General features: G+C 40.8%; 1 protein-coding gene across 1 annotated transcript in view; it reads right to left on the bottom strand.

The window, feature by feature from the left end:
• Positions 1-23,129, bottom strand: part of LOC125485397 (dynein axonemal heavy chain 5-like) — a 77,677-nt gene that overhangs the window by 40,656 nt on the left and 13,892 nt on the right. The window contains exons 5-10 of the mRNA XM_048608013.1: positions 17,707-17,871; positions 15,797-16,064; positions 8,944-9,065; positions 6,231-6,578; positions 3,686-3,928; positions 1,205-1,359 (exon numbers count right to left, since the gene is read on the bottom strand). Of these exons, the coding sequence (XP_048463970.1) occupies positions 1,205-1,359; positions 3,686-3,928; positions 6,231-6,578; positions 8,944-9,065; positions 15,797-16,064; positions 17,707-17,871 (1,301 nt within the window). The remainder of the gene's footprint in view (positions 1-1,204; positions 1,360-3,685; positions 3,929-6,230; positions 6,579-8,943; positions 9,066-15,796; positions 16,065-17,706; positions 17,872-23,129) is intronic.

Raw genomic sequence — 23,129 nt, 5'->3', positions numbered from 1 at the left:
CTAGCATCATCTTATTTTTGTTTATTTGTAATTATCTCTCTGCCTCAACTAATCAGATCATAGGTCATCCCTTCTCTTGCTGTTCAGCTGTTGACACTTTCCTCACACTGTCTGACATTTTGGTCACTAGCAAAGACTTGTTATTCAGCCTGTTGACACTCCATCTTTTGACACTCTTAATTACCTGGAATTATCTTGCAATGACCTCTCCACCTATAAATTCTGTGCCTGTAAGCTTCCCTCCACTTTAACTTATGAAGGAGCAGTGTTCTGAAAGGTTCTGAATTCAAGTAAACCTGTTGGACTATAACCTGGTTTCTTGAGATTTCTGTCTTTGTCCATCCTGACTTGGAAATATATTGCCATTCCTTCAGTATCCCTGGGTTAAAATCCTGGAACTCACTCTTTGATCTGTCTACACCAAATGAGCTGCAGTTGTTTAAGAAGGAAGTGTGCAACACCATTTCAAGGGTAACTCGGGATGGGAAACAAATGGTGACCCAACTAGCAATGCCTACATTCCACAACTGAAAAGTTTTAAAAAATGAAATCATACTGAGCCTACTTCAACATCGGTACAACACATCCTTCAGTATGTACACACCAGATTATACCTTCTTGAGGTCTCTGTCTGAAGGTAGGTCTGACCTTCAGTGCCATGATCTTCATCAAAGATAAGACAAAGAGTAGGTGCTGAGTCTGTCCCAGCTGGAATAGGATCAAACAGGGATCTGTTGACATCACTCTGATCCGCAACTGCAGCTCACCTAATCGGATCCCCAAGGAATCTGCTTCGCTGCGGTCACATACACCTTTATATGCATTTAAAGCCTGGAGCTACAGGCTGTGATAGTCGAGGTTCACAACTTCTTTTCACCTCCTGACTGACCAAGATTCTTTCCCACTGTTAGAATCTACTTTTGGCATTTTTTGAAATAATTCACAAGTTGACGCTCAACCTTTTTGACATTGTCATGAATACACGTTCCTTGGCCGTCAGATCCTGGAGGAAGACTTGAAATTAGAGGCAGGCAGGCTACCCAATGAGATGCAAGACTTTCAGTGGTACTGAGGCCAAAAGATCAACACACAAATTAATGGCCAGAGATAGAACCTAATCCACTATGTCGTGAGTGAAGCAATATAACAGAGATAATGTTACAAATCTAGAGGATTAATAATAAATACTGCAAAACATTTTTACCTTGTGAGTACAATCTGAAAGCTTTGATATCCTGCAATATATGAAGCCAGTCTAGTAAGGCTCTGTTTTCCGGATCCACCAACTCCCACGAGCAAGGCATTTCCTTGTGGAGTCCGAATGATACGGGATATCTTCATCAAATGTATCATGGCGTCCTTTTAGTGACAAAGAATTACATTTGCAGATTAGAAAAAAATGCATCATCTAAATGAAAGCTCATCAGTTAACACCACCACCTGCAAATTCCCTTCCAAGCCACTCACCATCCTGAATTGGAAATATATTGTTGCTGCCCTTCCTTCACAGTCGCTGAGTCAAACTCCAAGAATTCCCTCCCTAACAGCATTATGGATCTACCTACAGCACATGGACTGCAGCAGTACAAGAGGGCAGCATACAACCTCCTTCTCAAGGACAGCTAGTGAAAGGCAATAAATGCTGGCCAAACCAGTAATGCCCACATTCCATGAGAAAACTTAAAAAATAAGAATTTCAAATTTTTAATCCAGCACATAGCACTGACATAACATTACCAGACCTTGTTTGATAAATAGTGCATTCTTACAGCAAGCTATTAGATTTGTACTAAAACAAGGATAAAGACCCCCAACACATAGAAAAAGGAGTAAATGCTATAATTGATAGTGCGTGTTGGAAAATTACAGCAGACCCATCTGTATCTGAAAATTTCACTGACAGTTTAGAACGTTTATTGTAAGGCCTTCATCATGAAGCTCATACTCATAATAGCCCATTTAATTCCAGCCTCACTAACTCCATTGTGAATGTGCCTTTAAGCTTCACCAGTGGCTGAGTAATGGCCATTTAGTGTAAAAGGAAAAGAAAGGACAAAAGAACATGTAATCCTCAGAGTTATCACAGAAAATGTAACAGAAGCAGCAGGGTTGCTTATCTGTATCAGTTTAATAATAGTTCAGTCTAGGATATTCAGGGATTGAATATCCCTGAATGGAAACCGATTAGCTATATTGACAATTGCAGATATAAATGTTTCCAAGCAAAGAAAAGCTCTGGTATTGATTCTTAGTCTCTAGTCCTTGACTATATCAGACATTTCAGTTTACATTACTGAGCCATCATGGACAAAGTGAAAAACAATTGTTAATCTTATATTTAGTGACCATTCTAAAAAAAACAGTAAACAAACCACAAAGGTGTCTGCTGTAATTAAGTGACTGGTCTTGGCAATAATCTTCTGGAAAACATCTCCAACGTCAACGTCAGCCAGACAATTAACTTCCCGGTATCTCCTGATGGGTCTGAAATGTTCACCATTGTGTTATAATCTGCCACGAAAATGATTGCTTCCAAGAGGAATGCTTATATAATAAAGTTGCAAGTTACATCCATCTAACAAGAAGACTTTCCACTTTATTGCTGCAATGAACCATGGACAACTAGCTTTCTGCAGTGCAAACCTTTGTCTCAAGGCAAACTGCTTCTCCCACCACATCAAACGTAGTTGCCTCATTCCCCCAGTAGTGACTTCAACCGCCTTTTAAATATACAATTTAGAAACAACAGACAGTTTAGGGATTAGCACTTGTCCATACAACATCGATTGAATATCAACACTGTTAACTCTGGGCAACACGAGGAAAAAAGCCTCTGGTCTGTAAAGAGCAGCTGTATTTGTGCTCTCTGCAAGCAACATTTTCTTCATCAATACAGTGAAAAAGAAGTTACATTTTAGCAAAACCTCCTGAAAAGACTTTTGAAAGAGAAGACACTGGCTACAACTTTTCAACTTCTGGCTAGCCAACAAACCACAACCATTGAAAGAATCTAAGACTGCTAACACCAATTTTGGACTTTTAGACTCTGCCTTTAAAAACAAAGGCATTGTTAAAGTGCCATCCATTGATTCTTTTCCTTTGTACTTCCATTGTTATCAATTGAATAATTTCTTTATCTTATTTGATTCTCACAGTCCATGTATGTTCATTGTATGTGCGTCTATGTTGTGAAGCATCCCCCTCCCCTCAAAACTGCATCAAGACTATGAGAAATGAACTCCACTTCTGTTTTTTAGCTTTACAACAATGTTATTACAGTCCTTGTAAAGTCAGATTTTGTCCATCCTGACTTGGAAATATATCACCATTCCTTTGGTATCCCTGGATTAAGATCCTGGAACTCACTCTTTGATGGCATTGTGGATCTATCTACACCAAGTGGGCTGCAGCAGTTCAAGAAGGAAGTGCACAACACCATCTCAAGGGTAACTTGGGATGGGCAATGAATGGTGGCCCTACATCCCACAACTGAAAGGTTTAAAAAAAAATGAAATCATACTGAAAAAAGAGGGAGTGAAGGAAATACATGCCCCCACTCCATACTTAAAGGGGAAGAAATTAAATCACAATCTGTTTATGGATGGGTAATGAGAATAGGAAGAGGCATTTGTTTTAAAACTCATGATATGTCCATGACACGAAGAGATAAACTATAAGCCAATACCTTGAAAAATACCAAATCCATCACTGCACCTCTGACGGCTTCATTGTACTGCTCCATATATATTCGAAGGCGCTCAGCCAACTGATCAAATGATGGAATTGGTTCATACATTTTAGGAGCTTCTAATTCCACATCATCCGGCTCATCTCCTGTAGGCTCTGGAGCATCACGCAGGAAATCAACAAAGAACGTTTCTTGCTGAAAATTTGTTAAAATAGCATCACCATGATCCTCTGAAGCAATCTATATGGAAACAGACTATATTAGTAATGCCAATTTCATAAATGTGTGATAAATTAAAATTTTATAAAATTAAGAGAAACCCCATATACGAGCCCTAAATAGCCTCTAACTGATTCACATTTGAATTTTAGCCTCATCTTTAAGCCAGCAATGAGATATTCTGTTTCTGCTCTTTGGTTGGATAAGTTGGCGAACTGACTTGCTTTTACACTTACACAGTGTATTATGGGAGGAAAAATGCAGCCAATGGTGGGATAGGGGTAGGGGCTAGGTGCTCAAAATACAGCAACAATTAGCCAGAGAACTTTTGCTAATGCTGAGTCCACATTTTTATGCTACTTTCATGTGGTCTCTTTAAAGATTGCTGGTAGGATCCACAATGCTGATGCTTCTAGTCATTGCATACTTGGTCCATTTATACCTGAATTTGCATTCAGGATCCTACACCTGACATAGAATCAAATCTTTGCAAAGGGCCTGCATGAGATTGGTGTAAATGTCACCTCTCACACCATGAAATTTAAAGATCATTTATTGATTCCACATTGTGCTGGTTTTGATTTTGACACAAATATTTTACAAAATCTTGACTATAGTTGGCAGACATCAATCCACCCCTGTCATATTGTGTACATTTTGTATATTGTAGAAACAGTAATGCTGGTATATTACAGATTTCTTTTGTGGACCTTTCAAATACGGCCCCAATATCAGGTACAACTCATGGCTTAATAAGAAAGAAAGCATTCACAGAAAAAACAGGCTTGTGTGATGTCAAGCAACAACGTTCAGGTAAAATCAAAGAGGAAGATTCAACCAAAATATCCCAGACAAGTGTTCTGTTAATCTGAAATGCTTAGAGAGACATAAATTACATTAATTTGGAACTGAAGACCATGAAGTGCCATTTCCATGTAAAGCCCAATAATAAAATAATGCATCAAACTGTCTCACAGTGTGCTGCTCTAATATACTCACCAATTCTTACCTTAACAGAAAGTTATACCGAATATTAATTATCAGTTGTTATGCTTCACTAAGGGAGTGCACTGTTCCATTATTCCCACCGTCATCAAAAATATAAAGATTTTAAGAAGTATACAATATTCCCCAATTTATCTGTAGTTTAGATCCAAGATGATAGAGGCACAGGCAGGTTTCTGTACTTAACCAGATCTATTATTTATTACAAGTAATTGGCTACAGGTAAACAGTTATGAACCATCAGCATATAACTCCACTGGTTAAAACTCTATCCCCTTATAAATTCCCTGTTTCACACACAGAGAAAAAAAACATGGATGTTATAGATGGAGAAAAACTGGGACAATTAGTTCATTGGTCTCTGTTCACACAATTTGCTAAGATGGTTCTTGTACTGCTCAGAATGCTACTGCACACCCTTCCTTTCCAGATGCTTTCAGTGGCTTACAACAAGTACAAGGTGACTGGCTCCCTTATAAAAGGTCTTTGGGTTATTAATTGAAAGTCACAGTTTGCAGCAACTGCTGGAGACAAAATAAACTGATTCTTCAGGCTTAAAGTAGCTTTGACTGTAGAGAACAGAGAAATCTCTTGAGCAGATGAAGTTCTGAAGCCGTCTCTATCTTTTTCACAACCCCAAGTTGTTCAGCTACCTCAGAACCAACCATATCGTTGTTGGCAGGAAGAACATCTTTGTCAATGAAACTGGTCACTAGTCCACAAACTAAGCAGCTACTTGCTGACAACAAAGCTTAATGTGCACACAATTCTCCAGCTCTAGTTTGTTCGCAAACTACATTTCAACCACTGCTCGAACAAACTACTGTATAAATAGTGCTTATAATGAGTTAACAAGGTGTAGAGCTGGATGAACACAGCAGGCCAAGCAGCATCAGACGAGCAGGAAGGCTGACATTTCGGGCCTAGACCCTTCTTCAGAAATAACATTTAAGTTAGTTCAGTTTCACTTTTTAACGAGGTACTGCGAATTCTGGCAGAGGTTGAATTAAAGTAGCTATTGTTCTAAGAAGTACAGATCAGAAAATAATAGCAAGTAATGCCTTTTTAGAAGTCTGTAATTACTCAATCAAATTCCAAATCAAAGTTATTCCCTCTTTTCTACCAGAATAACCTTTCTCTTTAACCTTTGTCACATCATTAACTGGTCATGTGTTGGTCATACCCTGTTTTACTGAGGTCCAGCACATGATGAAGTAAATGCATTAGAAATGGGAAAATACCTGAGTCATTCTTAGAACACAGATACTGAACTTAAGATCTCGTAGATTTTCATCATAGCATACAAAATCTTGAATACCTCAGGACTATCAACAAGCGGAAGACTCTCAATGTATTGCAGGATATCTTGAACTGTCTTGCCTTGTGGAATGATATAATCTTTGTAGAAGCAAAATTTATCTGTGAACATTGTTTCCCCAAACCACACACTTGCAAATGTATTGAGTAGTCGCTTATCAAGATCATCTGTTACACGCCCTCCGTACTGCACCTCCCCCAGCATATAGCGCATGCAGTTCCAGTTCACACCACGCTTAATATCCATTTCATCCAGGTGGTTCTGCACAAATTGAACACTGGCAGTAAAGTCTGCCTGATTGAATTCATATGGAATATTCCATCCAAGTGGGCCAAACTTGCGTCTTTCCTGTAGATGTTAATTGGAAAAACAAACTAGAATTACAATACACAATTTAAAAGAAAAGTTTACATGACCCAAAGACATCTCAAAATACTTTAGAGTCTACAATATACTTTTGAAATGCAGACATTGCTGTAATGCTGGAAATATAGCTGTCAAATTACACAGCATAGTTCTTTTTTAATTTGTTCATGGGATGTGGGTGTTGTTACCTAGGCCGGTATTTATTAGCCATCCCTAACTGCCCAGAGGGCAGTTAAGAACTAATAATGTTGATGGAGTCACATGTAGAGCAGACCAGGTAAGGACAGCAGATTTATCTCCCTAAAGGACATTAGTGAACCAGATGGGGTTTTTATGATAATCAACAATGGTTGTATGTTTGCCATTCGACTAGCATTTTATTCCAGATTTTAAAGAATTCAAACTTCACCATCTGCTATCATGGAGATCAAACCCACATCCTCAGCACATTACATGAAAACAGAAGTTGCTGGAAAAACGCAGCAGGTCTGATAGCATCTGACGAAAGAAATCAGAGTGAATGTTTCAGGTGCAGTGACTCTTCTTGCAGTTCTTTCAGTTTTCCACAGCACATTAGCATGGGGTTTTGGAGTACCAGCCCAAAGAGATTAACACTACACTATTGCCTCCCATCCAAACACAAACATGGTAATGGCCATATAATCATTATCATACGACATTGGTTAAAGTGTAAATACTAGCCTGGAGATTAGGAAGAACCTCGCTTCCATTTTTCAAATAAAGCATCCAAGGGACAGTTTGCCCACAGTATTGTCCAGAGTTCTGTTTATTGTGCTACACGTTTCTAAGTACATTTTTTCACTAAATTGAGTGAAAAGGAAGGATTTATACTCCATAGCAAAGAGGTCAATAACTAAGAGGCATCGAATTAAGATAATTCATAGAATAGATAACCATGGAATTACCAAGAAAGGTTTACACACAAAAGGTGGTAGAGGCCTAGAACTCATTGACTTAAAGGGAGCAGAGATCTAAACACTCATCAAATTACCTGTTGATGCATTTGAAGTGCCATATTGGAATGCTGGAAATTGGAATAAGATTGAAAAGCTTTCTCTCAACTACAAAGGTACGTGGGTTTGAAAGGCACATTCTGTGTAAATGTCTATGATTCTATGAAGTACAAAAGATCTACAATTCACAAACAATAGAGATCTAAATGAGTTATGACAGTATGCAGAACCAACCAAATTATTCATAGAATTCAATGTGGCTGCTGAGATAGTCTATTTATTTTATATACTAGCATGCTAGCTGAAATCATAGGATATCTTTAATTTAAATCTGGATTGCAATATATAGCTACCAACTTTGAATTGATCATTTAGGTTACTTAAGAGAAATTTGTAGATGTATAGGCAACCTGGAGTTCCTACACTGATTAAATGATGAGATTGACATGTACCTAATGAAGCCAGTTATTAGCATTACACCACATATTAATGGTAAGTTGAAGAGGACATGCATTTGAAGAAGATAAATTTTCAGGTTTACTAAGAAAACTGTTAGTGTTTGAGAGCAAATTGGACAAGCCTTTCAAAGATCCAGTGTTGACTCAACAGACTAAAGACTTCTGGGTTATAATTTTATGGACCTTACATAAGCCAACAGAAACATTTTGTCTCGGGAACAAGTCACCATATCATCATCAGTAATAACCAATCTTGCCTTATTTAACTTTTGACTCCTGAACCCTGTTGATATCTGATGAATTCTGTATCACAGTGGAAGCAATTCAATAAATTACTCTTCTACAGAGAAAGGCTTCATTTTACTGGGGGAATAACTCAGCAAAAGTTTCTGTCACTACTACCTTCAGTTGGCATTTTAGCGTATATTGCCAACTCTTGTAATCATGTTAGGGAAGGTCTTGACAAAATAGTTGGTTTGACTGTAGACATATGGATGTTTTGAATGTTACCAGCAAAGCCACTGATAGTGAGCATTCTCAAAACTGCTAAGCAGAAAACATTGCTGGTTTTAAAGCAACATTTCTCTCTTGAATGATTTATTAAGACATTGGGATAGATGGTTGTCTTTAATACCTGGATGTTAAGCATGCCCTAAGCTCAATACGGAGAAAGAAATATGACAGGGAGATCATAAAACTATGCCAGAATCAACCAGAATTTCTCCCATTAATTATTATACATGGAACGTCACTGGAAATGAGAGATTACAGTGTTTGGACTTGCTTCTCAAATGTGTAACAATTATAACAGAAGTGTTCTTCCATTGACGCAATTAGATTTGGGAGGTTTAAATTTGTTCATTACAAATGGGATTACATCATAAATTATGTCCCAATGAACTAGAAAAGCTATACCTGCACAGTTGTATGGAGGAATGCCACAGCATATAACAAAGGTTTCCACTGTGACATATTGCTGATATCCAGTTGTTCTTGGGTGATGCTACTGTAAGTACGTTTCAGACCAGCTTTCACACCTACACATTTATAAGAATACAGACAAGCAGAGAAAACATCATTTGGATTGATGTTTAGAGATACCAGGAATGTAAAGTAACTGAATCAATGTCACTCATGAAAAAATGAAATAAACCTTACAGCTTATATTGTAATCTTTCAAACTATGTAAATGTTAAATAATTGCTGGGAAGTTAGTTCCCTTGAAGGTCCAAAATATAACATTCTTTCTATAACACTAAAAATTGAAAATAAAATCAAAACACATTTTTCACAATATGCATATCTTGTAAACTCTCAAGTTCAAAAATATACCAACGCCATGAAGTGTGTCTTTTACCCTTAGGATTTAACAGCTCATTACAGTACTGTAATAATTTAAGCAGCCAGTTTGTAGAAAGGATATATTTACTTTTGTACTAATCAATTCCTATACACTAGGAAGGGGCAGTATTCCATTTCTCCCTTCGTGTAATCTTTTTCCTTACTTGACTATTATTCTTCTGACTCATGTAAATGAATGGGTTGCTTCATGGCATCATTTTTTTTTCTTTAATGGGTCCTCATTAAAAACAAACCAAACAATGGAAATTTGTCTCTTTAACTCATTTCATGCCACATGGTCATGTGAGTGAAATCATCTCAGTAAGGAGTGTGGTTCTAGATTCAACCATACTTTCAGTGGCATTGTGTAGCCTCAGGCTACTTCAGTGAGGAGAAGCAGCACTACAGACCAGGATGCATGTGCAGTGCAGATTTCCTCATTGATATTATTGATGAATGTTGGACAGAGAGCAGTTCATGGACCCCCAAGGGATCATACATAGAGACATTCTGAATGGGGTTGGTTAGCTCAGTTGACTGGACAGTCAGTTTGTGATGCAAACAACATCAGTTCACTTCCTACGCTGTATAAGATGGGCTGAAGGGTAAAATTGTTGATGATATTCAACAGAAGCATGACCTTGAATGAGTCCTGTCAACATTCCTGTACATGCCAAAGATGGCACAGTCAAAGTTGCTTTTCTGTACTTGTTCAGTTTGTTTTCTGTAGTGGCTGTTTTTTATACTGGTGTAAGAGAGAGAGTTTTGTTCCAAGCCATCAGATTTCACCTCGGGGCGGGATTGTGAACTGTGCCAGGAACAACCTCAACCTCCAGACCAGCCATCAGTCGAGGATTCCGCAACGGGCAGAAGGACTTGAGGCTTATTGTTATTTCCTCTCTTTTTTATTTTTTATTATTACTCAATAAATGTTCCTTTTTTTTGTGTGTTATTATTACTCAATCAATGTTCATATTTAAGCAAATTGCTATTGTTGAGTCTTCTCTCAACTACATTTAACTGAATCCGAAAAGAACCTCTTGGATACACCCTGTGATCCAAGACATACACTGGCTCAGGTTACAATGAAGGCTCTGTCTTCTCAGACTCGTTCAATACCTGAGGCATGGTGACCCTCAGGTTAAACTCACCACTAGTTATCTCTCTCTAATGACAGAACAGTCGTGTGGAACAATGGTATATAACCTTTGCTATATAATCAAATTTATTCCCCAAATCTTCATTGTCGGACTCAATAGAAATGTCCAAATTGATGAACTGAATAATTTGAACAAAAGAGGTAAACCTCAAGCTACTCCAAGTCTGTGAGAAAAACAAAATGCTCCCTGTGTAGATACAAACTGATGTGTGAACATATGAAAAAGGAAGAATACAGCTACTCCATCAAATCTGTCTCATCCAAAAACTACTACCCAACCCCTGCTAATTTAGAACATTTGGGAAATCCATCTCCTAAATCTAGCAAAATCGAGGGCACTGTGGAAAATTTTGTCTTAGACTTTCTTTCACAATCTCTCCATTTGTATTGTACCAATTCTATCACTTTAATTTTTCTTTTATTCCTGAGTGTTCTGCTTATTATCTACTAATGTTTCATCCTGAGCTGATTTCTTGACTTTTCTTTTTAAATGGTATTAGTTTGCCATTGCCTTCTTCTCTGAGGAGAAGATGCAAATTCTTCCTTAGCCAGATCAAGACTTGAACTCCCATTATCAGCATCTTCTGAAACACATGGCAAACTCAGCTACTTGGTCTCCCAGAGCAGTGGGGAAAGGGGTAGGTGATGGCCTAGTGGTACTATTGCTAGGCTATTAATCCAGAAAACCCAGCTGATGTTCTGGGGACCTGGGTTCAAATCCCACCATTCAAAATTCAAAAACAAAACCCTGGAATTAAGGATCTGATCACCATTGTCAGGAAAACCCCGTCTGGTTCACTAATATCCTTGAGGGGAGGAAATCTGCCATCCTCACTTGGTCTGGCCTGTATGTGACTCCAGACCCACAGCAATGTGATTGACTCTCAACTGCTCTCTGTAATGGCCTAACAAGACACTCAGATGTCCTCCTCACTAACGTTTTGGGGGTTAGTGCCAAAATTAGGAGAGCTGTCTCACAGACTGGTTAAGCAACAGCCTGACATAGTCATACTCACAGAATCATACCTTACAGAAAATGTCCCAGGCACCACCATCACCAGCTCTGGATATGTCCTGTCCCACCGGCAGGACAGACCCAGCAGAGGGAGTGGCACAGTGGTATACAGTCGGGAGGGTGTTGCACTAGGAGTCCTCAACACTGACTCTGGACTCCATGAAGTCTCATGGCTTCAAGTTAAACATGGGCAAGGAAACCTCCTGCTGATTACCACATACCGTCCTCCCTCAGCTGATGAATCACTACTCCTCAATGTTGAACAACACTTAGAGGAAGCACTGAGGATGGCAACGACACAAAATGTACTCTGGGTGGGGGATTTCAATGCCCACCACCAAGAGTGGCCCGGCAGCAGTACTAATGATCGAGCTGGTCGAGTCCTAAAGGACATAGCTGCTAGACTGGGTCTGCAGCAGGTGGTGAGGGAACCAACAAGAAGGAAAAACATACTTGACCTCATCCCTACTAATCTGCCAGCTGCAGTTACATCTGTCCATGATAGTATCGGTAAGAGTGACCTTTGCACAGTCCTTGTGGAGATGAAGTCCCGCCTTCTCATGGAGAACAATCGCCATCGTGTTGTGTGGCACTATCACTGTGCTAAATGGGACAGAATTAGCACAGATCTAGCAACTCAAGACTGGGCATCCATGAGGTGCTGATGGCCATCAACAGCAGCAGAATTGTACTCCAGCACAATCTGTAACCTCATGGCCCAGTGTATCCCCCACTCAACCATTACCATCAAGTCAGGGGATCAACCCTGGTTCAATGAAGAGTGCAGGAGGGCAGGCCAGGAGCAGCACCAGGCATACCTGAAGATGAGGGATCAACCTGGTGAGGCCACCAAACAGGACTACTTGCACGCCAAACAGCGAAAGCAGCAAGAGATAGACAGAGCTAAGCAATCCCACAACCAACAGATCAGATCTAAGCTCTGCAGTCCTGCCACATCCAGTCGTGAATGGTGGTGGACAATTAAACAACTCACTGGAGGAGGAGGCTCCACAAATAACCCCATCCTCAATGATGGAAGAGCCCAGCACATCAGTGCAAAAGATAAGGCTGAAGCATTCGCAGCAATCTTCAGCCAGAAGTGCCGACTGGATGATCCATCTCGGCCTCCTCCAGTGGTCCCCAGCATTACAGATACCAGTCTTCAGCCAATTTGATTCACTCCATGTGATATCACGAAACGGTTGGAGACACTGGATACTGCAAAGGCTACGGGCCCTGACAACATTCCGGCAATAGTACTGAAGACTTGTGCTCCAGAACTTGCTCCTCCCCTAGCCAAGCTTTTCCGGTACAGTTACAACACTGGCATCTACCCGATAATGTGGAAAATTGCCCAAGTGTATCCTGTACACAAAAAGCAGGACAAATCCAGCCCGGCCAATTTCTGCCCTATCAGTCTACTCTCGATCATCAGTAAAGTGATGGAAGGTGTCATCAACAGCACTATCAAGCAGCACCTGCTCAGAAATAACCTGCTCAGTGACGCCCAGTTTGGGTTCCGCCAGGGCCACTCAGCTCCTGACCTCATTACAGCCTTGGTTCAAACATGGACAAAAGAGCTGAATTCCAGAGTTGAAGTGAGAGTGACAGCCCTTGATATCAAGGTTGCATTCAACTGAGTGTTGCATCAAGGAGCCCTAGCAAAACTGGAATCAATGAGTATCAGGGGGCAAAGACTCTGGTGGTTGGAGTCGTACCTGACACATAGTAAAATGGTCATGGTTGTGGGAGGTCAATCATCTCAGCTCCAGGACATCTCTGCAGGAGTTCCTCAGGTAAGTGTCCTAGGCCCAACCATCTTCAGCTGCTTCATCAATGACCTTCCCTCCATCATAAGGTCAGAAGTGGGAATGTTCGCTGATGATTGCACAATGTTCAGCATCATTCGTGACTCCTCAGTTACTGAAGCAGTCCATGTTCACATGCAACAAGATCTGGACAATATCCAGGCTTGGGCTGACAAGTGGCAAGCAACATTCGCGCCACACAAATGCCAGACTATGACCATCACCAATAAGAGACAATCTAACCACCGTCCCTTGACATTCAATGGTGTTACAATCACTGAATCCCCCACTATCAACATCCAGGGAGTTACCACTGACCAGAAACTCAACTGGACTCACCACATTAACACAGTGGCTACAAGAGCAGGCCAGAAGCTGGGAATACTGTGGCGAGTAACTCACCTCCTGATTCCTCAAAGCCTGTCCATCATCTACAAGGCACAAGTCAGGAGTGTGATGGAATACTCCCCACTTGCCTGGATGAGTGCAGCCCCAACAACACTCAAGAAGCTTGACACCATCCAGGACAAAGCAGCCCGCTTGATTGGCACTACATCTACAAGCATTCACTCCCTCCACCACTGACGCTCAGTAGCAGCAGTGTGTACTATCTACAAGATAGACTGCAGAAATGCACCAAAGATCCTCAGACAGCACCTTCCAAACCCACGGCCACTTCCATCTAGAAGGACAAGGGCAGCAGACATATGGGAACACCACCACCTCCAAGTTCCCCTCCAAGTCACTCACCATCCTGACTTGGAATTATATCACCATTCCTTCACTGTCACTGGGTCAAAATCCTGGAATTCCCTCCCTAATAGCATTGTGGGTCAACCTACAGCAGGAGGACTGCAGCAGTTTAAGAAGGCAGCTCACCACCACCTTCTCAAGGGCAACTAGGGATGGGCAAGAAATGCTGGCCAGCCAGTAACACCCACATCCCACAAATGTATAGAAAAAAGAAGCTCATGATTTTCATTAGCTCTAGCTGTTCAGCCACTATCTCTTATAAGAAGGGTGACATTTCTCTCCTGCTACTGGAGGAGAGTTCAGGCAGGATGTCTGGATTGTCTGATAGAATTTCCATAGCCAAGAAGGAACCCTGTATTGTCAAGGAGATACATACTAGTGCTTTTACAGGTGACGGTCAGTAAAGTCCCTTAGATATGAAGATTTTTTTATTTTTTGGGGATTGGATTGAATCAAAGCTTTCCATCCCTCTCCTGCCAGTTTCTGGGATGAACAGAATAGCACGGCAAAGCAGAAAAGAAATGGATAGGTTTCTGTGCTGTGCTTCAATGCCTTTATTTAAATGTTTCACAGTGAAGATACTGTTGTCAATTTTGCCAGCTGGGTCATTGGGAGGGAGATATAGCTTTCGATAGGAATGGAATTGAAGACTCAGCTTTCCACCAAACTTTTCAAGTCCTGCTGAGAATCTATACACTTCGGAAGTGTCAGAAAGGATCATATAGACACATTAGATTGGTGCCCCCAACCGTGGCTTATATTCTGTCTGACACAGTCTTGTGATCGTTGGAGACCAATTACCATCATTCAAGGACTCCACAAATAACAATACTACGCAATATTACCGGCTCTAATTGCAACCACTGGTAGCACTCTTAACACAGCACAGCTGAGATTCATAATTCAGCACAGAGTATGAAAACTTCTGTGGCTCTTGTGGTGCAGTGGTAGTGTCCCAGCCTCTGAGCATTAGAGGCCTGGATTCAAGTCCCACCTGCTCCAGAAGGTGTCTAATAACATTTCTGAACAGGTTGATTACAAAATATCTACTAGAACTTCCTCATGCTATGTATCAACTACTGAAGGATTTTGGTCAGCTAAGTCACTAGGAAGCATTTATGCTTTACTGAAGAGAGAAAAAAAAAATTCCATTGCAAATGGATTAGATACTGTATATTAGCAAATGGTAGATATCTATTCTATGAGCATTTGGCAAAGCAGAAACAACTTAAAGGTTATGGTCGCTTTGAGAAATCTCACTGCTGTTAACAGCCTATTGTCTCCACTTTTGGCTCACAGAAAAGTAGAATTTTCTTTTTTTGTTAAGAAAATTCAATGTTGCACACACAGGCTAGGAATTATTTAGCAGCTGTCTTGCTCTTTCATTGCACGTTCACAGGAAGTCAGATTTTCTTTTTATTCACTAAGGAGCTGTTGGTGTCACTGAATGGGCCAGCATTTCTCACCCATCCCTAACTACCCTTTGAGAAGGTGGTGATGAGCTGACTCCTTGGACCACTACAGTCCATTTGGTGTAGGGACACCCACAATGCTGTTCGAGAGGAAGCAACATCAAAGGAGCGGGTGAAAATCCTGTTTGCTTATTTGAAAGAACGTTACTGCATACTTCCAGTGAAGTTATGGTGAAAGAGTTTGAGCCGCTCCAAGAAATTTCTTGAAATTCTCTCCTACCTTGAGGGGGTTCGTTGGTAAATTTAATAGATGATTGTAATAAGTTGATGGGAAACTTTGGATGGACCTCTGTTGTGATCCAGGCTCGGCATCCATCATGCATAGATTCTGTGGCAGTGACTGTATCTAAAAGCTCATCCAAGAAGTTCAAGCCCAGGTGGCAGTTCTGTAAAAGGAGCCAGCCACCATCCTGCATGCTCTGAGTCAGCAAACGCCTTGCATGGATCTCCTGACCCTGACCCATAGATATGGCACGGCAGGGCACATTCTAAAGAAACGCAAAAAAAATCTCTCTATACTTGTAGCAATATAAAATTGGCTCATTCAATCTACACCTTCATACTTTGAAGCAAAACTTAATTACTTGTCACATCATTTATACAACATCAAGAGTTGATAAAAGTTTAGCCTGTGTAAAACAAACATGAAATGCATATATTCATGACTTGCAAAATTATACATTCTACTTAACTGTATTTAAAAAACATAACTTAGATCAAATGAGCGGATGTTTTCAAGAATATGAATATTACTTTTTAATTTAATCGATTAAATTGTCACATACATGGAAGCAGATGGACTGAATATTCCCGTGTTTAAGCTGTGTTAATGTTGGGGAGTTTCATGGAGGCTTCCCCCTCTGTGAAGCCTGGGGACTTTTCTTATGTTGCACCGGTGACTCAGTACGTATGCATTATGCCTCCACTACCCCACTCTCATGCTCAGCAGCAGCAGCAGATGTACTCGCCAGAACCAGGACATTCCAACGTTCATGCCACCAATGCCATATTTAAACCTCAACTCTGCACGATTTCAAATTTTGCTAATCAGGAATTACCCTTCACAGTGTGTTGCTGTACAATTCCAAAGGAACTGTCTGAAAGGGGTGAGTTGATACCTTGTAATGCTGATAGGAAGCTGCAGTTTCTGATGGATGGATGGTGGAGACGAGGGTCACCCTCTTTTCTCAGGACCACCAGAAGAGACCATCGCACCATGGACGCTTCGAAGTTTCCATTTGGGTCGGGCCATTTCCATGTTCCAGAGAAACGAGCAGCCATGCCACAAGAAGGTCAATGACCTTCTGTATTCTGCAAGGTTAAGTGCCACCATCTTCTCTCTGCTACCTCATAATCACTCTAACTCCACAACTGCATTCATCTCCTACCAAGTCTTATGGACTACAACTTTCACTATTGCAAATAGCGTGTTCATTCATCAGCGCTCACTCACCCTGTGACCCTCCAGATTACTAAGCTTTCAGGCCCCTCTGTGCTTCCTAATCACTCACTCAGGATACCTCATGAGCAATGGGACGGGGGGATGTGATACATTAAACTCGCTACAGATGTCCCTTCCAGATAGGGTGGTGTCAGCAGATGCCAATCCAAATGAGGAACCATATACCTTCCTTCCAGTAATCTCCAAAGGTACCTACCCCTCCAACCTCACCCTTCCTGTGACCCCCAATGCTGTGGAAATGAGGGTGAGCCTGCATCAGGCCAGGACTACTTTTACTCATTCTGAGGTGTTGGTGTCACTGACTTGGCCAGCATTTATTGCACAACCATGGGGAAGGGAAGGGAATGTGTTATTTTGACCAGCTCATTACTCCCTTTAGTCCTTCAAACTTGGTCATTTGGTTGAAGCAAGTTCGTTGCATATGCCACGTAAGCTGCTGGAACATACTGCAGGTACGATAGTGATGTAGCACCATGCCATATAACATTTCCAACCCCTGAACTGATCGTTGCTGGCAAACATGAGACCAAAATGTGGGATGTATTGTAAGTTAGTCCAAGATTTGTCTCCTACAAATCTGCATGTAGGGTGTAAAATTAAGAAAACAAAAATAACAGAGAATTAACAAAAGAAAATTGCTGTACTTTGAAGGTATATACACAATGTACCTTGGTCTTGGCCAAACGTTCAATACTTTCTGTAGGATCAGAGCCCATGGAAAGGAAACACACCATAGGTGTTCGATTATCACTTTCCACCCACATTGCTTCCATATCTAGAATAACTCCTTCTGCATACTTTGTTCCAAGTGAGGCTGCAATGTAATGTCGAGCCTGAGGGAAGTAAAAGCCATGGAAAATATGGATTACGTCAAATGTACAACAGAACAACATAAGGAACTGAGTTAAACAAACAAACACTGCAGATACTGGTCAACAGTATTGAAAAGCATTCAAAAAAAGTTACCTCAAATGAAACAGAAAATAAATCAAACAAAAATCAACAGTGCAAAGAGTTGTCTGCTGTGAAATAAATGTTTAATGATGGAAATAATCCACTCGTAAATTTTTCACAGATTTTATAGGATTAATTTGTTATAGGATCAAAGGACACACTATAAGAGATAGTAGAAGTAGGCCATTCAGCCCACTGAGTCTGTTTTGCCATTTGCCTCACCACATGCCTCTCCACCTACATTTTTTGTCACCCACACACTTAGCTACAGTGCATTAACTCTCCTCCATCCAAGTCATTAATATATACTGTGAATAATTGTGGCCCCAGCCCTAACCCCTGTGGCACTCCACTACTTAGAGTTTTCCATCCTGTTAATGGCCCCTTTAACCCAAGGAACAATTATGAAATGTAGCTTCAGAATGATCACCTCACACGCATATCACATTATGTAAAGTGTTACATCAATTTCAGCTCCTCAACCACACTGAACCTTTCTCTTCTCTTAGGCAGCTCCTTAGGATTAAGGATGACGTTATCCTCGTCCAGTGGTGTAGGTGCTGAGGTAACTAAACAGCCCAATACTGCCTGCCACAACAGGGTAGGTATTCCTTAAAGGGGCAGGTGTGTGGAATGCTTGGTTTTCACAAACTGCTTTCATTATTTGTACTTAACCTCCATCTGGGTCTTTGGAAATGCTCAAGAAGCTAACAATTTTGATGACTATTTTTCTCCAGTCAATGGTCAAGATTCCCATGAGACAGTGGGGTGGTTGCATATTTTTAGGGAGGCTTTAAGGATGAAGCATTTCCTCCATCCTTCTGGTAAGTGTTTACATTGATGAAGCTCAGATTAGAGAGCAGGTTTGTAAGTCGTGTGTCAGGCTCACAGTCAACATGCAGCGGATTGGCAGTGGCCAGGGCCTCAATGCTAGATACGCTGCTCTGAGAGAAAACTCTGACATTGGAGCGTCTATCATGCCAGTGGGTTTCCAAGATTTTGTGGAAGCATAGCTGGTGATATTTCTCAAGAGATTTGTTTATTGTCTGTGTCTCTGATGCATGCATGAGAGCTAATAACACTGCTGCAGGAATGAGATGTATGTTTCCAATTTGAAATCTTGATGTAGCCATTGTCATCTTTAGGTCCTTATCAGGCTCCACCCGTTTTGATGAAACCCTTCCCTATTTACACATGTACATGAAAATGTGCATCTTCCATCACCCACAAGTGATTCTCCACTTTCCAGATGCTGCTGTGGACAAGACATTTGTAATTGTTGCATTGCATAATGTGGCAGTTAGTACAAATGAATCTTGTTATCCTTTGTTACCCTCTGCAAAGCAGCCCTTACACATTGAAAGGTTCAGCCCTACATAATACTTTCATCCTAATGTTATACATTCACAGCCTGTGAATGGGCCCGGGCCACCTCCACCCATCCACACCCAACCATCACTTTCAGTGCTGCTAGAGAATGGTAGCTGCTCTTCTTGTAAAAAGATTAGAATGTATGCATGGGATTGGGAGGTTGCTTTTTGTAGCTTTTACAGATTATTTGTCTCTAATGCATGGGGATCGATTCCCTTCAATGCAAACGCCTTAATGAATGCTCTTGTGATGGCATTTTCCAGTGTTGACACTTTCTTGAGGATGTGTGCTTTTTGTGCCCAAGCACTTGTAAACAGATCTAAGGCCCCTCCTTGGTGCGCTTCAAATGGTCAGAATCATTCAACTGATTTTGGGACAATTTAAATTGGAAACAATCTTGGGAGGGATGGATTAAGTAAACTTCGATTTAGATTGTCTATCCTCCCATTTTCCCGTATACATCCACCTACACCAATCCCAACCAACCCCATAACAGCTGATGGCTTTATCCATTCCTGTAACTTTTCCTTGGCCCATATTCAATTTCCTCTTGTTTCTATTAGCCCTGTCATGATCTACCTGGTTACTCCTGCTTTTGCTCCTGATCTCAATCCAACAAAGATTCCCATTCCCAGCCTCAGCCTTACACCCTCCTTATTCAGTTTCTTTCATCCTCCCCAGCACATCAAATTGCCCAGTTGGATTCCCCACCTTAATCTCCAGCTTGACTGTCCCTTCATTGTTCCCTCTAATTTTCTTAAGAGTTTGTGGGCTTCCGAAGCTGGCGTTTGGCGTTGATTTTCAGAACTGGCACTGGGATGGCACAGTGGCTCAGTGGTTAGCATCACTGCCTCACAGCACCAGGGACCTGGGTTCGATTCCACCCTTGGGTGACTGTCTATGTGGAGTTTGCACATTCTCCCTGTCTCTGCGTGGGTTTCCTCTGGGTGTTCTGATTTCGTCCCACAGTCCAAAGATGTGCAGGTTAGGCGGATTAGCCATGCTAAATTGCCCGTAGTGTTCAGGGATGTGTAGATTAGGTGGATTATAGGGGTATGGGTCTGGGTAGGATACACTGAGGGTCGGTGTGGACTTGTTGGGCCAAAGGGCCTGTTTCCACATTGTAGGGATTCTATGAATAACGTGCTGGTCTTCCAGAACAAAGAGTTGACCCCGATTGAGTGTTGCAGACTGGCACATTCCAAGGTCCAGGACTATGTGCAGAGGGACACACTGAAGCTTGGGGCAACTGCTGCCAAGGCGCTGTGGACAAAAACCACAGTCTGAAATCTTCCTGCTGAAGGTAAATGGGGGCCCATTCAGTTATCAGACCCTCCCAGTGCCTTAAATATATGTAAATATTAGTATTGTATGTGTAAGAGAAGTCTTTGTTTTTTTTGGGTAGAGTCAAAGTGCAATGTTTTGTTTATTTACTTGCTATGCAACTAAACAGAACTGAACTGCTTATGTGACAATGTATATATACAAAGAGAGCTTTTATGAATAAAGTATATTTTTGAAATAAAAAAAACTTCTCTCAGTGAATCTGTGGAATTCTTTATCATAGAGGGCTGTCATTGAGTTTTCGGAAGGCTGAGATAGACAGATTTTAATCAGTTAAGGAATCACGGTTGTGGGCAAAAAGCAGGAAAGAAGAGTTGAGGATTATCAGATCCACCTCATTGAATACTGGAGCAGATTTGATAAGCAGAATGGCCTACTTCTGCTCCTATACCTTATGGTCATATGACTAATCCAGCTATATTACCACGATGTGCAGCTATTTCCCCTTAATGATGTAAATCATACAGAAAGTAAAATAAAGATTTGGAAAGAAAGACAGTGAAAGGGGACAGTGAAAAGATAAACAATTAAAGGAAAGAAATTTTAATGATTGCAAAATCTTTAAAATCTCCAATTCTAATTCAATTTACATGGAGCAACAACAAAGTTATATTTTTAGGGCCAGAGTTTATTAAGCACTAATTATGAGTGATCACAATGTTAAGAATTCACTCACACTTGAATGCTCCAGCCACAACATTTTCTGCAACACTTAATGAGTAACTAGCAAGTAGGCACTAAAAATCTGTTTGCTTTCCATTGACTTCAACTGACTGGAGGCACAGTTATGCCACAGGTAAAAGAGTAGCAGGGTAACCTGGACTTCATTCTCTGGACTTCTGCACTTAATTATGCATGAGTTAGATGTATTCCATTATAATAGTGAATCTCATTAATCTCAGCATAATTCTCAGTGTGACATCTGGGCCAAAATTAAAGTAGAAAAGGCAGGTTAATCTAAGGGTGCAACATCATAGAATCCATACAGTGTGGAAACAGGCCCTTTGGCCCAACAAGTCCACACCAAACCTCAGAGCATCTCACCCAGACCCATCCCCCTAATCTACACCTCCCTGAACACTACAGGCAATTTAGCATGGCCAATCCACCTAGCCTGCACATCTTTGGACTGCGGGAGGAAACCAGAGCACCTGGGGGAAACCCACACAGACACAGGGAAACTGTGCAATCTCCACACAGACAGTCATCTAAGGGGAATCGAACCCAGGTCCCTGGCACTGTGAGGCAGCAGTGCTAACCACTGTGCCACCATGCTGCCCTATGAAACTCTCAGACCTATCAAGACATGTCAAGAATATCAACAAGTGTCAAGATCTCTCTTTTCTTCAAATTCTGTAAATGGTAAAAAACATTGAAAATAAAATTCAATATTCTCAGCCAGAAGATGTTAGAGATGAAGAAAAGGTGTATGTGTACTCCATAATGATGTTGAAATAGTTAAGGAGAAGGTGAAAAAGATGTAAGATTTGACACCACTGCATATCATCAATCAACAAAGCAGACTGTTAGAATATATAGACAAGAAGTGCAGGAAATATTATTCAAATTATATTGTATTCTGGTCGGTTGACACCTTGAGTATTGTAGTCAGTTCTTGTCATTGAAATGCATGGAAGACATTCTAACACTTGAAGCAATTTGGAAAAGTCAATTACTTTTTAACCTTGAAAAGCAGTGACAGAATAGTTACCTTACAGGGCTACATAATATCATAAAAGTTCAGTACCAGTATGGATAAAGGAAATCTGGAAAAATATTTGAAGGTGTGATCATGAGGGAGTGAAACAAAATTAAAATTAATAAAAGGGAATTGAAGATTGGCATCAGGAAATGTTTCTCCTCACAAGAAGTCATTAATATGAAAATGAACTTACAGATAAAATAACAAGATATAAAATCTGAAATCATTTAAGAAATGGCTAGATAACAAAACAAGGATACAGTCTGTCGACATAGGGACATAGGAAAGAAGAACAGGAGTAGGCCATTCAGCCCCTCGAGCCTGTTCCAACATTCAGTGAGGTCATAACTGATCTGTGGCCTAACTCCATATACCTGCCTTTGACCCATATCCTTAATATCTCAAATGTTCTAACTTCGCCCACTCAAATCCTCATGGACATCATAAGATTATGTGCAGCTAAAGAAGTCTCCAAAATTATCCCCTTGAGAACCATTGCAATATAATTTTTTCTCGATGGCTGAACTGAGAAAAACAGTAAGTTTTGTTCATCCTTATTTATCTTCTGGCTTTGTAATGGTGAACAAATGTCCTGAGGGAAACTTTTAGAACTCCAAATGCATTAAGTGTGAGTTTTGCAATGCCCGTATTGCATGTGCTAGCATCTTATGGTCATGGTAATTTGCTGCCACCATCCCTTTCCCTTGACTGGGTTTAAGG

Source organism: Rhincodon typus, chromosome 2 (genome assembly GCF_021869965.1).
Source record: "Rhincodon typus isolate 14 chromosome 2, sRhiTyp1.1, whole genome shotgun sequence".
Taxonomy (NCBI): domain Eukaryota; kingdom Metazoa; phylum Chordata; class Chondrichthyes; order Orectolobiformes; family Rhincodontidae; genus Rhincodon; species Rhincodon typus.
The sequence above is the reverse complement of the archived record's forward strand: the minus strand, read 5'-3'. Positions and strand labels throughout refer to the sequence as shown.